The sequence below is a fragment of the Oryx dammah genome, unplaced genomic scaffold (assembly GCF_014754425.2).
Source record: "Oryx dammah isolate SB20612 unplaced genomic scaffold, SCBI_Odam_1.1 HiC_scaffold_28, whole genome shotgun sequence".
Classification (NCBI taxonomy): Eukaryota; Metazoa; Chordata; class Mammalia; order Artiodactyla; family Bovidae; genus Oryx; species Oryx dammah.
In genome coordinates this window covers 34,535,621-34,548,871 of record NW_024070212.1, presented here as the reverse complement: position 1 = coordinate 34,548,871, position 13,251 = coordinate 34,535,621, and the positions used below count along the sequence as shown (strand labels likewise).

Genomic DNA, 13,251 nt, shown 5'->3' with positions numbered 1-13,251 from the left:
TCAGCAAATATAAAGTCTTTAGAATAGAAATTGCTTCTGACTCAGAGAGTAACTACCAGTATAAAAGTATTAGCAGCTACAAGATATATAATCCAGTTTACAATTATTACTTGCATTGCTGGTCTTCACACATGAAACTAGTATATTCTTTGGGGTCACATTGTTCATTACCTCATTTGGAATTTTTAACACCAGATAGGGTGCTAAATCAATGTAAGCTGGTGCTTCTATCACTTAGGTTTCTAACATATTCCATATTTATAAACAGAGCCATAAATAAAGGTGCTAATGGAGAAGGAAAAAGATTATTTAATAAGCAACTTAGCACAAGTAACTCCCTGCCTATAGGAGATTTTTATAAGACCTAGCTCATAATTAAATACTGTCTGTTTCACTTAACTGAATCTTTTCTCTTTTTGAAAGATTGGAAGAATGTTAATTTTAAAGATTTTACTGATGTGTTGATGATGAATGAGTTCAGTTCAGTTCAGTGGCTCAGTCATGTCAGACTCTTTGCGACCCCATGAACCACAGCACGCCAGGCCTCCCTGTCCATCACTAACTCCCAGAGTCCACCCAAACCCATGTCCATTGAGTCCATGATACCATCCAACCATCTCATCCTCTGTCATCCCCTGATGCTGAATAGCTATCGTTTAAACAGTAGCCTTTCAGCTTATTATAATGTATACAATATATATTATAACTATACAGAGGGCAGAGTGTAGTTACAGGTACTACAAATTGTAGTAGATCCTGAGGAAGCCAAGGCTACGTCTTACCCAGGGAGGTTTGAGTTGGTGGCCATTGCTTTAGGAGCTATACCTTTTAGTTAGAGGGGAGCTTGACAGCTCTCAGGAATAATCTTAGCTATTCCTTTGCTTCCTTGCCATAAATATGGATCAGTATTCCAAACAGACCATCAGTGCACAAGAAAGAAGGTTAGATATTGCTGTACAGACATCATGGCTTCCCAGGTAGCTCAGTGGTAAAGAATCTGCCTGCCAATGCACGAGATGCAGTTGACATGGGTTTGATCCCTGGGTTGGGAAGATTCCCCTGGAGGAGGAAATGGCAACCCACTCCAGTGTTCTCACCTGAGAAGTCCCATGGACAGAGCAGCCTCTTGGGCTAAAGCCCTGGGGTCCCAGAGTCAGACATGACTTAATGACTGACCACACACGTACATGCATATGTACAGACATTATAGAGACCAGCAGCAGTTGTTAAAGTATCTTATTTTCTTGCCTAAGAAAGAGTATTGTTTCTTTCCCCAATTCATGACTTCTGCCAAAAAAGGAACCAAATGTCTTTGTGAAATTTGACTTTTTATATTTTTGTCCTCATCCCTGGAAAAGATAAGACTAGTTTACAGATGCACACACACACACACACACACACACACACACACACGTATTTTCAGGTCCTGACCCTGACAAGTCTTGGCCCTTTATTCTCCAGGTCTGTGTGTCCACATTCTTTCCTTTGTATGGACACTTCTCTTCCCATATACATTGTTCTGACCTCTGGTCATAGACATTCTGTCAACCTGGGTTTAACTTCTCCAGAGGGTGCAGCTTGTGTTTTGTATGTTATAGTTTATAACCTGCTGCCTCAACAAATATCAAGTCTGACTTTGCAATTTTATAGTCAGAGACTTTGGATGTGGGAATGTATTTTTGTGAAAATTGCATATTCCATTGTTACCTCTCATATATCACAGTTTTATTCACGGCACCAAAGGGAAGACTTTGGCTAATGACCTCAAACCCCTGCCACATATAAGTTTTTTCTAGTGTTCTAAGCACTTTTTTTTTTTTCTGAGTCATTTGACCCATTTATGCAAGACCTTTGTGATTATTTTACATGAGGAGGAAATCTGAGGGCTTCCCTGGTGGCTCAGATGGTAAAGAATCCGCCTGCAATGCTGAAAACCTGGGTCCTATACCTGGGTTAGGAAGATCCCCCGAAGGAGGACCTGGCAACCCACTCCAGTATTCTTGCCTAAAGAATCCCCATGAACAGAGGAGCCTAGTGGGCTACAGTCCATGGGATCCCAAAAAGTTGGACATGACTGAGCAACTAAGCACAGCACACAGGAATTCTGAGGATTACTCAGGTTGGGTAGAGGCCTTAGTGGAAAAACTCTCTGCCTGGGAATGTCATTTTATAGCCCCAAATGAAAACATCTGATTATAAGCTATTGGGATTTATAAAATAAATCTGAATAGTAAATTGTCTCAGAGGTTATATTTCTTTTTAAACAAAGAATTGTCCTTCCGGTTTAAGGAAAAACAGAAGATGACATTGTTCTTCAAACCCAAATGTATTGTTGTAGATTTGATAATAGCACAGAAAAGCCTCTCATTAGTGGCAATATTTTTCATATCTTTTGGGAAACCCTTGATTTCTGAGTATAGTTGTCTTAGGGGAGCCTCAGACCCCACTGAACTGACTATTAGGATTCCGCAAAGTGTGGTATGAAGTCAGGCTGTATCATAACCCCACATCCACCCTCAAAGACACTTGTTAAAAAGATTCTGAGGGTCGGGCCTACAAATCTACATTTTAGCAAGTCTTTAGGTAGCACTCAAGCACTGCCAACTCTGAGAACCACAACTCTAGGAGATAGTTGGGTAAAGCCTCAGTGATCTCCAAGATCAATTTGACTTAACAATGAACTCTTGTCTTTCCTCTGCCTAGGTGCAAATGTAATCTCCATGCCACTGTGTGTGTGTATGACAACAGCAAATTGACCTGTGAATGTGAGCACAACACTACAGGTCCAGACTGTGGGAAATGCAAGAAGAATTATCAGGGCCGACCTTGGAGTCCAGGCTCGTACCTCCCCATCCCCAAAGGCACTGCAAATACCTGTGAGTAACTTTTGCTTGGTAACACCATATTCTCCGCACGAAGAGCTGAGAGTTCCTCTCAATTTCACTTGCAGTTGTGCTTGCGCTCCTTTTCTAGTAGTCTCATTCCTCTTCAAAATGCAGCCGAAACTTTACTCCCTATTTTGCCACTTGTAAGCACATTTCAGCACTTGGATCATCTGCTAAATTCAATCTTCCAACACTGACATCAGTGTGTTGGGAAATGATGTAAAACCACAGAAGAAATTTTGTCTAAATGGATGAAACATGAGCTTTTCTTTTCCTTCCCCAAATTAATTTCTAAATTTTAAGTTATTTCTAAAATAACAAAGGCATTCAAAAATCTGAACTCTGGCTTAATTTTAACCATAAGGAACTTCCAGAAATTCTCTATGTGTTTATAATCCCATTTCCCATACTGGGCAACCTAAGAGATGCTTTAAAAGATGTCTAAAAGATGCTTCCTTCTCTATATTTAGCTACAGCCTAACTTTCTCCAGTGAAATGGTTGGTTTTTTCCAAATTCCAACAGTTGAGGTCATGCCTGGCATGTGTCCTGTTAGGAGAGGCCACCTTTTGAAAAAGACTGTAGAGCTGCAAGGGACCACAATAAGAAAAAGAATGTGTGTGTGCATGTGAAAAGAGCACAGGCATTATCTGTGTTCACAGGAACCATGAGAGATGCCCCCGTTACCATTCATGGGGTGCCCCTCTGAAATCCACGAACCTCCCGAGGAAGACATGTTCTGACACACTCAAGGGGAGAAGTGATTACTTCGAGAATTCCATGCATGGACCAATTCACCACTCACAAAAACCCAAGGTTTGACCTCCTTTAAAAGTAGAGAAAGGTGAGGTTGAGAATACATCCATTCAAGTGAAAAGTAACAGAAGCAGCAGAACAGTGAGCAGAGGGAGAATGAGCTGAAAAGCCACCAGCTCTGTCTAAGGCTGCCAATGTTACCAGGCACTTCAGAGCAGCACCTGTGAGAAACCAGAACCTAAAAACTAGTATCATAGGAACCAGGACCTTATCAGGTTAAGTGTAAGAGTAATGGACCAAGTAACAAGCCATAAAGAATAGGGGCATAAAATTATGATAAAATTTTTATGAAGCAGAGAAGAAAATCCTTCAAAGGTTAAAAAAGCACCTCTTTGTGAGGGTATTCAGTTTCTTTCTGCGTTAAAGAAAAAAACTGACAGTCTAGCTCCTAAAATTAATACATAAAGCTCTGTTGCGAAGAAATGTTGCAATTTTTTCAAGGTGGCTTTATTAATGGAAACTCTGTGGGGTTTCCTCAAATGCTGAGAGCCATCAGTTCAGTTCAGTTCAGTCGCTCAGTCATGTCCGACTCTTTGAAACCCCGTGGACTGCAGCACATCAGGCTCCCCTGTCCATCACCAACTCCTGGAGCTTACTCAAACTGATGCCCATAGAGTTGGTGATGCCATCCAACCATCTCACCCTCTGTTGTCCCCATCTCCTCCAGCCTTTAACCTTTCCCAGCATCAGGGTCTTTTCCAATGAGTGGCTCTTCACATCAAAAATATTGGAGCTTCAGCTTTAACAATGGTTCTTCCAATGACTATTCAAGGTTGATTTCCTTGAGAATTGACTAGTTTGATCTCCTTGCTGTCCAAGGGACTCTCAAGAGTCTTCTCCAGCACCACAGTTTGAAATTCTTTGGCAACTCTTTGGCACTCTACCTTCTTTACAGTCCAACTCTCACATCCATACATGACTACTGGAAAAACCATAGCTTTGACTAAATAGACCTTGTCGGCAAAGTGATGTCTTTGCTTTTTAATATGCTGTCTTCTTTAGTAGGAGAGAAAGGAAGAGAACAGTGTTCAAAACACTTGCTGGCATTCTGGCTCATCCTCAGGGAGGAGCAGCTTGTCAAGGCTTCTAGAAAGGCAGCTGGGATAGACTGCTGTTGAAGGCATTGGCTTTTTTCTAACACAGCCCTGTTTTTTCCTACTCCTAACTGTGTTTCAAAGTCTTACTTATTTCAAGATATTTCACTGGAAATACCTTCTGTGTCAGCTAAACTTTTTCAATGTAATGAATTTCTTGTTATAGTCTCCATGGAAATGACTTATATACCCCTAATATTTTGCATATTGCAGACCAGTTCACCCAGGTCAAAGAAGTGCAGCCTCTTTCAGTTTGCCTTGTGGATTCTATTGTTTATCCATCCTTAGCTTTTACGGACCTTCTCTAGACTTTTCCCCATCTCTGTTAAAATAGGAAGGTGACAGATGGACACAATGGCCAAGGAGGTTCAGTTCAGTTTTTCAGCTCCCAATATAGCAGAAGCTAGCTTAAAGATGTTAAGATAATCTGCAATGGTCCAGTCTTGCAATGAAAAGAACCACTTTAAACAAAATCTCTGCCACATCAGACTGCTAGCAAATGTCCAAGGATGAAAGTAAGCAACTTAGTGGTTTAGTACATGGGTTCCAGGATCAAATACTAGTTTGTCCATTCACTTGCTGTGTAACCTTGAAAAAGTAAAGTATTAACCTCTCCAACACTTGGTTTCCCATCTGTAATGTGAGGATAATAATAGTTTTTACCTCACAGGGATTTTGAGAGAAGTGAATAAGCTAATGCAGGTGATGTGGTTGGCATAACACCTGTCACAAAATAAGTGTTCAAAAATAATTTATTTTGAAGATTTTCTTCATAAGGCAGACTTGTCAATTATTTGAAAATTTTAATTGTTATAAAACATATTTCTTAACATCAATATTAAGTGTGTCCTAATTTCTAACCACTTTTTCTTTTTAAGTCTTACAACACTATATTAACCCCAGATTCCTTTATTGTCTGGGTTAGCATTATCCACTCCATTTCTCATATGATAAGATTTTCAAGTCTTGTACCTGGAAGTCCTGTTTTTTTAGTGTGGAAGTTTAAGCCAAACACAGGACTTCTAGCACTGCGTTATGATTTCCATGTCATATTGGCTTTTTCTTGCACACATGCACACACTCACCATGTGGATGCACGTACACATACACATGACTGTAGCTGGTACAAGCCAGTTCTCAAGAGGAACACTTAGGATATGCTGTATTTTAATACAAGAATACAGAACCTAACAAGTAAAATGGAATGGTTACAGTCTCTGATTCCTCAACACCAACTCTTCAGTAACCTAGAAATAACACTCACATTGGATAATCTCTGGATTTAGCAGAATCTCAAGCAGCCAGGATTATTTTTGAACAGGAAGATCAGTACCTGCCGACTCTTAGCATAAAAACTAGGAGAGCTTCATCACATCAGGAAATTTTAAGATCTCCCTGCAAAGACTCTCGGCCTATCACTCAGAAGATCCTTTAACTGGGACCTTGCTGGAATCCTAGGCTTGGAAGTCCTAAATTCTGGAGCAACTCCGAGGTCATTTTTGTATGGAGCTTATAGAGCCAGGAGAGAAGAATATAGAGCTCCAGCCCTCTAAAATACTACCATCCAATCATTTTTCATTATAATAGACTCAGCAGAGGCAAAAGTAATGACTCATGATAATATTTCTATCCATTGTGCTTTTAGAAGACTCAGTATGTTTTCTTAGTTCTTTAAAGCCATATGTACATATTATGTGTATCAATATATTTCATTTTTCTACAAAGCTTATGTTTTATCTGTAAGACACCTTTCTTTCTTCCTATTGATCTTCATTCTATTTTTAATAGAAATCTATTTTGAATGTCCTTTCAATTTCATTTGTGTCTTCCAAGTAGATAGAAAATCTGCCCAACTTCATGCTTAGTCATGATTATCTCGATTCTCCTTGTCCAGCTCATGAGGGAAATTCTAATCCTTACATACAGATGCTGAAAACTTAATTAACCTTTGGGAACTATGATTTCTAAAAAGATTATATTATCTACACCTCTGATTGCCAAACTGTGTCTGATGACCTTTAAAAGAATTCCATGGCTCAAAAATTTTGGAAAATTCTGTACATTTTACTGACTCTTAGATATTCACATTGTGTGTGTGTGTGTGTGTGTGTGTGTGTATGCTTAGTTACTCAGTCATGTGCTACTCTTTGCAGCCCCATGGACTGTAGCCCACCAGGCTCCTCTGTCCATGGGATTCTCCAGGCAAGAATACTAGAGTGGGTTGCCATTTTCTCCTCCAGGGGATCTTCCTGACCCAGGGATCGAACCCGCATCTCATGCTTGGCAAGCGAGGTTTTTTTTTTTACCACTGAGCCACCAGGGAAGCCCTAGGTATTCACATTATCTTATTAAAAAATTTGAGCACCCCAAATAATGTATTTATCCTGTGTTTTCCAAACTTTATTTTTCATGGAACACTTAAAAACTTTGTGTGAAACACTCTTTTGGGGACATGCCACTCTAAATAATTTCCTCAGTTTACTGATAGAAATGTCATGGAGACAGACAGAAAGCCCAGCTAGTTCAGCTGTATTCAGTCTTTTACTTTCCTCTTACCTACACGGTCTACTATTCTTCAAAGAAAGAAAATTAAATTGGTCTGACATTGACATTATTTGTTTGTTCAGAAATGCAACCTGAATTGTTATACAATACCTAGGGCTCCTCTGAGTGATGGAAAGTAATTTGATGATAGTTCTGTTATTTTCTCTGGTATTAAATTTGCATTGACCAATTTATATTTTCCCAAGTGTACACATGTGTGTCATTATCCAGATGATTTCCTAAGTGCTTTACATACATTAGTTCATTTCAAACTCACAACAGTTTTGTAACGTAGATGCTACTATTTTCATATTCTAGACGTGGAGTCTGATCAATACTAAGGAAAAGTATCTTTTTTAACATTTAGCTACCTAGTCAAAATGAGAAGGAAAATTTGAACCAAGTCTGTCTCGTCCCCAAATACTGTACATCTCACTATATTGCTTCTCCGGTTAAAGTTAAACGACTTTCCGTGTCCTCCCCTGGGTTGTAGATTCCATTTGACACCTGTCTGAACAATTCAGTCTTCTCTAACCTGCTATCTCTCATTTTTATTCCTAGATTGCTACTTTTTATTTCTTTGCCTTCAAAGACTCCCCTTCTACTCTTGCTTTCAATTTTCATGCTCCCCACCCCTGCCTCTTCTCAGTCTACAGATTTTTCCCTTCATAATCTAACCTATTCTTCTGGTTTTAATTCTTAGTGATATTGGTTTAGTATTAATAAACCAATTACAGCCCAAATCTATCTAGTGAACCCAGTCCAATTTTTTTCAGCTATCTGTGAAGATCTCACAGTCAACATGCAAGACCCTGAATTCATTCCTTTTCCCAAAATCATCTTTTCCTCATTCTCTATTGATGTTCTGCTCATTCTTCAAGACTGCTCCTCAATGCAGCCTACCTAGACTGTCCTGTGCAAAGGATAGTCATTCTCTCTGCTGCTGCTACTAAGTCGCTTCAGTCATGTCCGACTCTGTGCGACCCTATGGACAGCAGCCCACCAGGCTCCTCTGTGTACAGGATACTCTAGGCAGGAATACTGGACTGGCTTACCATTTCCTTCTCCACGTTCTCTCTCTCTAGATTCTTGATAATTTTTGGACACTTACAACTGGTTAACTATAATCAAAATTATAATAATAGTTATCATAGTGGTAGCTATATTTATTAAGCTTACCATAGCCTTTTATATTTTATGAAGTGCTTTACATACTTTCTTGCAATAAATCTTTCCAGTGTCCCCATGGAAGGTATAGTATTTTTGTCCCCATTGTATAGATAAGGAAACATAGGCACATAAAGATCAATATGTAGGTTTCCCCCAAATCCCACAGCAAATACGTGACAAAGCAAGATTTAAACTCAGGACATTCTGACTTCAGAAACCAAAATGTTAGCAATTTAAGAATAGGACCATGTTTTATTCTTGGCCTTCGTAAATGTTTGTGGAATTAATTATTTGATGAATGAATAAGTAAACCTACATAGCCCTGAAATGTGCCTGTGGACGCATTGACCTCCCATCCATCTTCCCATGTCCCCTGGCGTATGTGACCTTCACAGTTCAGCAATTGTAACACAAGGGCCTTCACTCTCCCCCAGGAAGATATCAACTGAGATAGAGAAAAACCAATAGAAAAAAGAATCACTCGTTTTTCATGGGTGTTAATGACCCATCCACCTATCTAGAGATGGCCTTTTGGCTGGCTGGTTTTTAGAGGCCTCCCTAAGTGACTTCCCAGGTAGTTCAGTGGTAGAGAATCCGCCTGCCAATGCAGGGACACAAGAGACACAGGTTCAGTCCCTGGGTTGGAAAGATCCCCTGGAGAAGGAAATGGCAACTGACTCCAGTATTCTTGCCTGGGAAATCCCATGGACAGAGGAGCCTGGAGGGCTATAGTCCATGGGGTCCAAAGAGTCGGACATGACTTAGCGAATAAACAACTAAGTGGCATTCACAGCCTTGGTGACTTGACCGCTGTTGGGCTCTGGTCACCAGACAAAATCTGATTCTGTCAGCACAATAAGCGAGCATCTGTCAGAGTGTTACCCCCATGAACTGTATGGCCAGTATATACAAACAAATACCTACCGACTTATTCGTCTACAGCAACTAGTCCACAGTCCCTTATCTGATGATGATGGGACCAGAGCTGATTCGGAATTAAGTTTTTTGTTTAAATTTAAAAAGTAATACAGTGTATGTATATTATATCAATACCCACAGCAGAACATCAGGTAGCCTTACTTAATCAAATATTTTAATATTTCTACAGCAAACCTATGATTATTTTCACTCAGTGGGATAAAGGAGAAGACCACATTCATACCCCTTTCAGTCAGGTTTTGTCACTAAATTAGTTCAGATCATATTATGTTGTGATCTAGGTAAACTTTGGGAAAAAAACTTTTGTGTCTTCAGAGATTTTTTTTTTTGAGGGTTAGAAATAAGAGGGGCTTCCCAGGTGGTAAAGAACCCACCTGCCAATGCAAGAGATGTCAGTGACACAGGTTTGATCCCTAGGTTGGGAAGATGCCCTGGAGGAGGAAATGGCAACCCACTCCAGTATTCTTGCCTGGGAAATCCCATGGAAAGAGAAGCCTGGTGGGCCACAGTCCGTGGGGTTGCAAAGAGTCAGACACAACTGAGCATGCACGCACACACCAGAGATAGAAGAGGGGGCCTATAATAAGTTGAGCCACAGTATAGAGTAGTTATTAGAGGCCCAAGCTCTGGATCCTGGACCTCTGTATTCCAATCTCAGTCTCCTTCCCAACTGACTGCAACTTTTTGTGCTTGAATTTTTCCCCATTGGTAAAATAAACCAGAGTATTAATATCATAGGGTTGTCACAAAAATTAAGCAAATTAATGCATGTAAGATATTAAACTAGTAGCAATCACGTACTAAGCACACAATGAAGTTAGCTGTTATGATCACTATAATTTCACTGAAATCTAGCACATGGACCCATCCCAGTTTAAACAGCAAATTCTCTCTTTGGAGACAGAAACTATATGGAGAGATAAATTGCATCCAAATGTCAACTTATTCATCCACAATATGAAATAAGTGTTACAATACACAGATTATTTAAGGCCTTATGATCAGTGTATTCTCTCCTCTGTAATTAAGTCTCCTTGAGGAGCCAGATAATAATCAGAAGGTTGCTTGGTAAGCATGGAATCAGGAAATTTAAATGACTTGAATGCTAATGACATCGGGCTGAAACATCCTAACACATCCATCCTACCACAGGGTCAGCCTCCCTAATGCCAAGAGGTCACTGAAGGTCTGAAAGTTTGCAGGCTGCCCTTCCCTGTTCCTGAGACAGTGCTAGGCCAGAACTGCCGCCACATGCCTGAAGATGTTCTTTTTTGTAAGCTTTACCTTCTGACTAGCTTTTCTTCCAGTTCTCAGATATAGTGACACTAATATCACCTCTGTCAAATCTGTCATATACACCCAGGTCCTAGAGCACTTCAGCTGCTCTAAGATGACTTAACCATCTTTGATTGGATCGTTTATGTATTGGTTTCTACTGTATAATTCTGTGAGGGCAATCTTAGTTTCTTCACTTTCAAATTCATGGGAGACAACTCACTGTATCCCTTATCATCAGTAGTTGGACCAGGAAGCAGGGTTGAATGGATGTTGGAAGTAGAACGTCCTTTAGAAAACAAGTGAGGCTGTAGAATGTTTTCTTACTCATCACTTCCCTCTTTTTCAATTGGGCTTTTTGGAATTAGAGCTCCCAGTTCCTGCAGCCTGGCTATAAGGAGATCTAGTCATTTTCTTGATAGGCCTTTGTCAAACCACCTAACACAACAATGGTAATATTTTTTCTCAGTGTAAAGTATGCTGATTCCTTCTCCTTTCTGCTTTCTTCTTGGTGAAAAGCTGCTGAACCTTGCAATGATTCTCAAAAAGAGTTAGGGCTTTTAGCACTGAATTCATCTGCTTTGAAAAATCAATGTTTATTTTTGAGGACTCCGTTATGTTGACTTTCTCAAAGTTAACTATGTCCCCTTTAGCCACATACTTGGTGGAAAAGTTAGTATAATTGCAAGAAGAAGGAGGAGAAGGAGAGGGGGGAGTGGAGAGAGGAGAAAGAAGAAGAAGGAGGAGGGGTAGAGGAGAAGAAGGAAGAAGGGAAAGAGGAGGAGAGGGAGGATGCAGGCAGCAGGAGGAGGAGGAAGGAGAAAATAACAAATTGTATCATTGCACCAGGTTCTCATGCCCCAACTGCAGTAGAATTCCTTAAAAAGAAAAATTTAAATAAATATGGCAGTGGGGAGGACTGGTTGAAGAGGGAACGATTGCAAGTACCTACAAGCTTATCTCGGCAGATAGTGGAGGACAGAGGAGCCTGGCCTGCTGCAGTCTATAGGGTTACAGAGTCGGCCACAGCTGAGTACCTGAACAGCATCAAGCTTAGCACCTTTACTTTCTTTTGGTCCTTTGGCTTATTCAGTGTTTATGTGTGTCTCTGACTGAAGGAGCATTTCTATTCTGGAAGAAGCAGAAGTCCTAAGCTCATATATCACACACTGCAGAACCTTTCCTTAAAAATCGTTCGTACCTGTGTTTCATTGCCTCAGTATAAGTTTAGCAATGTCTCAGTAGACAGGGATTAGGATTTACCTGTGCCAGTGTTGACTATAAAGGGGTCAAATAGGATGAAGCTCTTGCTTCTATTTGTGCCTTCCATTTCCTCTTCTGTAAAGTGGAAGGGCTGAGTAAGATTATTTCTTAGCTCTGTTTCAGCTCTCCATTTTTTGTCACTCTTTCTAAATTAGCTTATCTGATATCTACCTTTTTTCCTTCCTTCCTATCTACCTGTCATCTGTCTTTCCCAAATGTTTTTGAGATTATTTCAGAGATAGATTTAAGCTGATGAAGCTTAAATTACAGGGCCCCTCACTAGACTCCTTCTAAGCTATAAAAACATTAATTTCATGTCTGGTGAAATTATGTCTTACATGTGTGTGTGTTAGGCATTCGGTTGTGTCCAACTCTTTGCTACCCCATAGACTGTAGCCTGGCCAGACTTCTTTGTCCATGGAATTCTCAAAGCAAGAATACTGGAGTGGGTTGCCATTCCCTTCTCCAGGGGATTTTCCTGACCCAGGGATTGAACCCTGGTCTCCTGCATTGCAGGCAGATTCATTTAGCATCTGAACTAGTATGATTTTATATTTTGAAATTAATATTCTCAAAGAGAGCTCCCTGATTTGTATTTGCTTTGGACTCACAAAATCTGCATTTCCCCCTGATTGGCTTAGGAAAAAAGACAAAAATAAGCATATACAAACAGGAATATAAAAAGAAGATGTGAGAAAAAAAATATAGAAAGAAAATAAACCAAACATTAAATGAATTTACCCCGTTGAGCATGAAGCTGACATCCAAGTTTTCCAGAAGGCAAAGTGGTGAGGGGCATATCTTGTACATTGTGTAGTACATTCTGAGAGCATATCTTGCTCTCAGAATGGAGGAAACTTCCAAAGACAACAAAAGTATTTATGAATACTGGACTCAGAAATGTCTCAGTGGAACATTATAGAGGGGAAAAGATCATCCTATGACCAAAAGTGGTATTTTCACTCTGATAGGAACTTTGGAAACACATGATAAATTTTTGTTCACATAGGCACTGAGCAACTTTTCTGTACTAGGCATCATCCTGGACAGACAGTAGAGATACAGACCTGACACCCATCCTCTCAGAGGTCTCAGGATAACACACAAACAGGCATATAGAGAAGCTGGTAAGTTGCTCACAGAGGCCTGCACAAAGAGGTATGCATCACAAAGAACGCTGGCTAATTCACATCAGGGAGATGAAGAAGGAAGGGAAGTAATAACTTCTGAGCTCAGTTTTAAAGGTAAAAATGCTCTTTACACAATA

The 13,251-nt window shown here is 40.1% G+C and overlaps 1 protein-coding gene across 4 annotated transcripts in view; it reads left to right on the top strand.

Annotated features, from left to right (window-relative positions):
* Window positions 1-13,251, top strand: part of NTNG1 (netrin G1) — a 373,322-nt gene that overhangs the window by 278,728 nt on the left and 81,343 nt on the right. For all 4 annotated transcript variants that reach the window (XM_040232188.1, XM_040232190.1, XM_040232186.1 and 1 more), the window contains exon 4: window positions 2,704-2,876. In XM_040232188.1, the coding sequence (XP_040088122.1) occupies window positions 2,704-2,876 (173 nt within the window). The remainder of the gene's footprint in view (window positions 1-2,703; window positions 2,877-13,251) is intronic.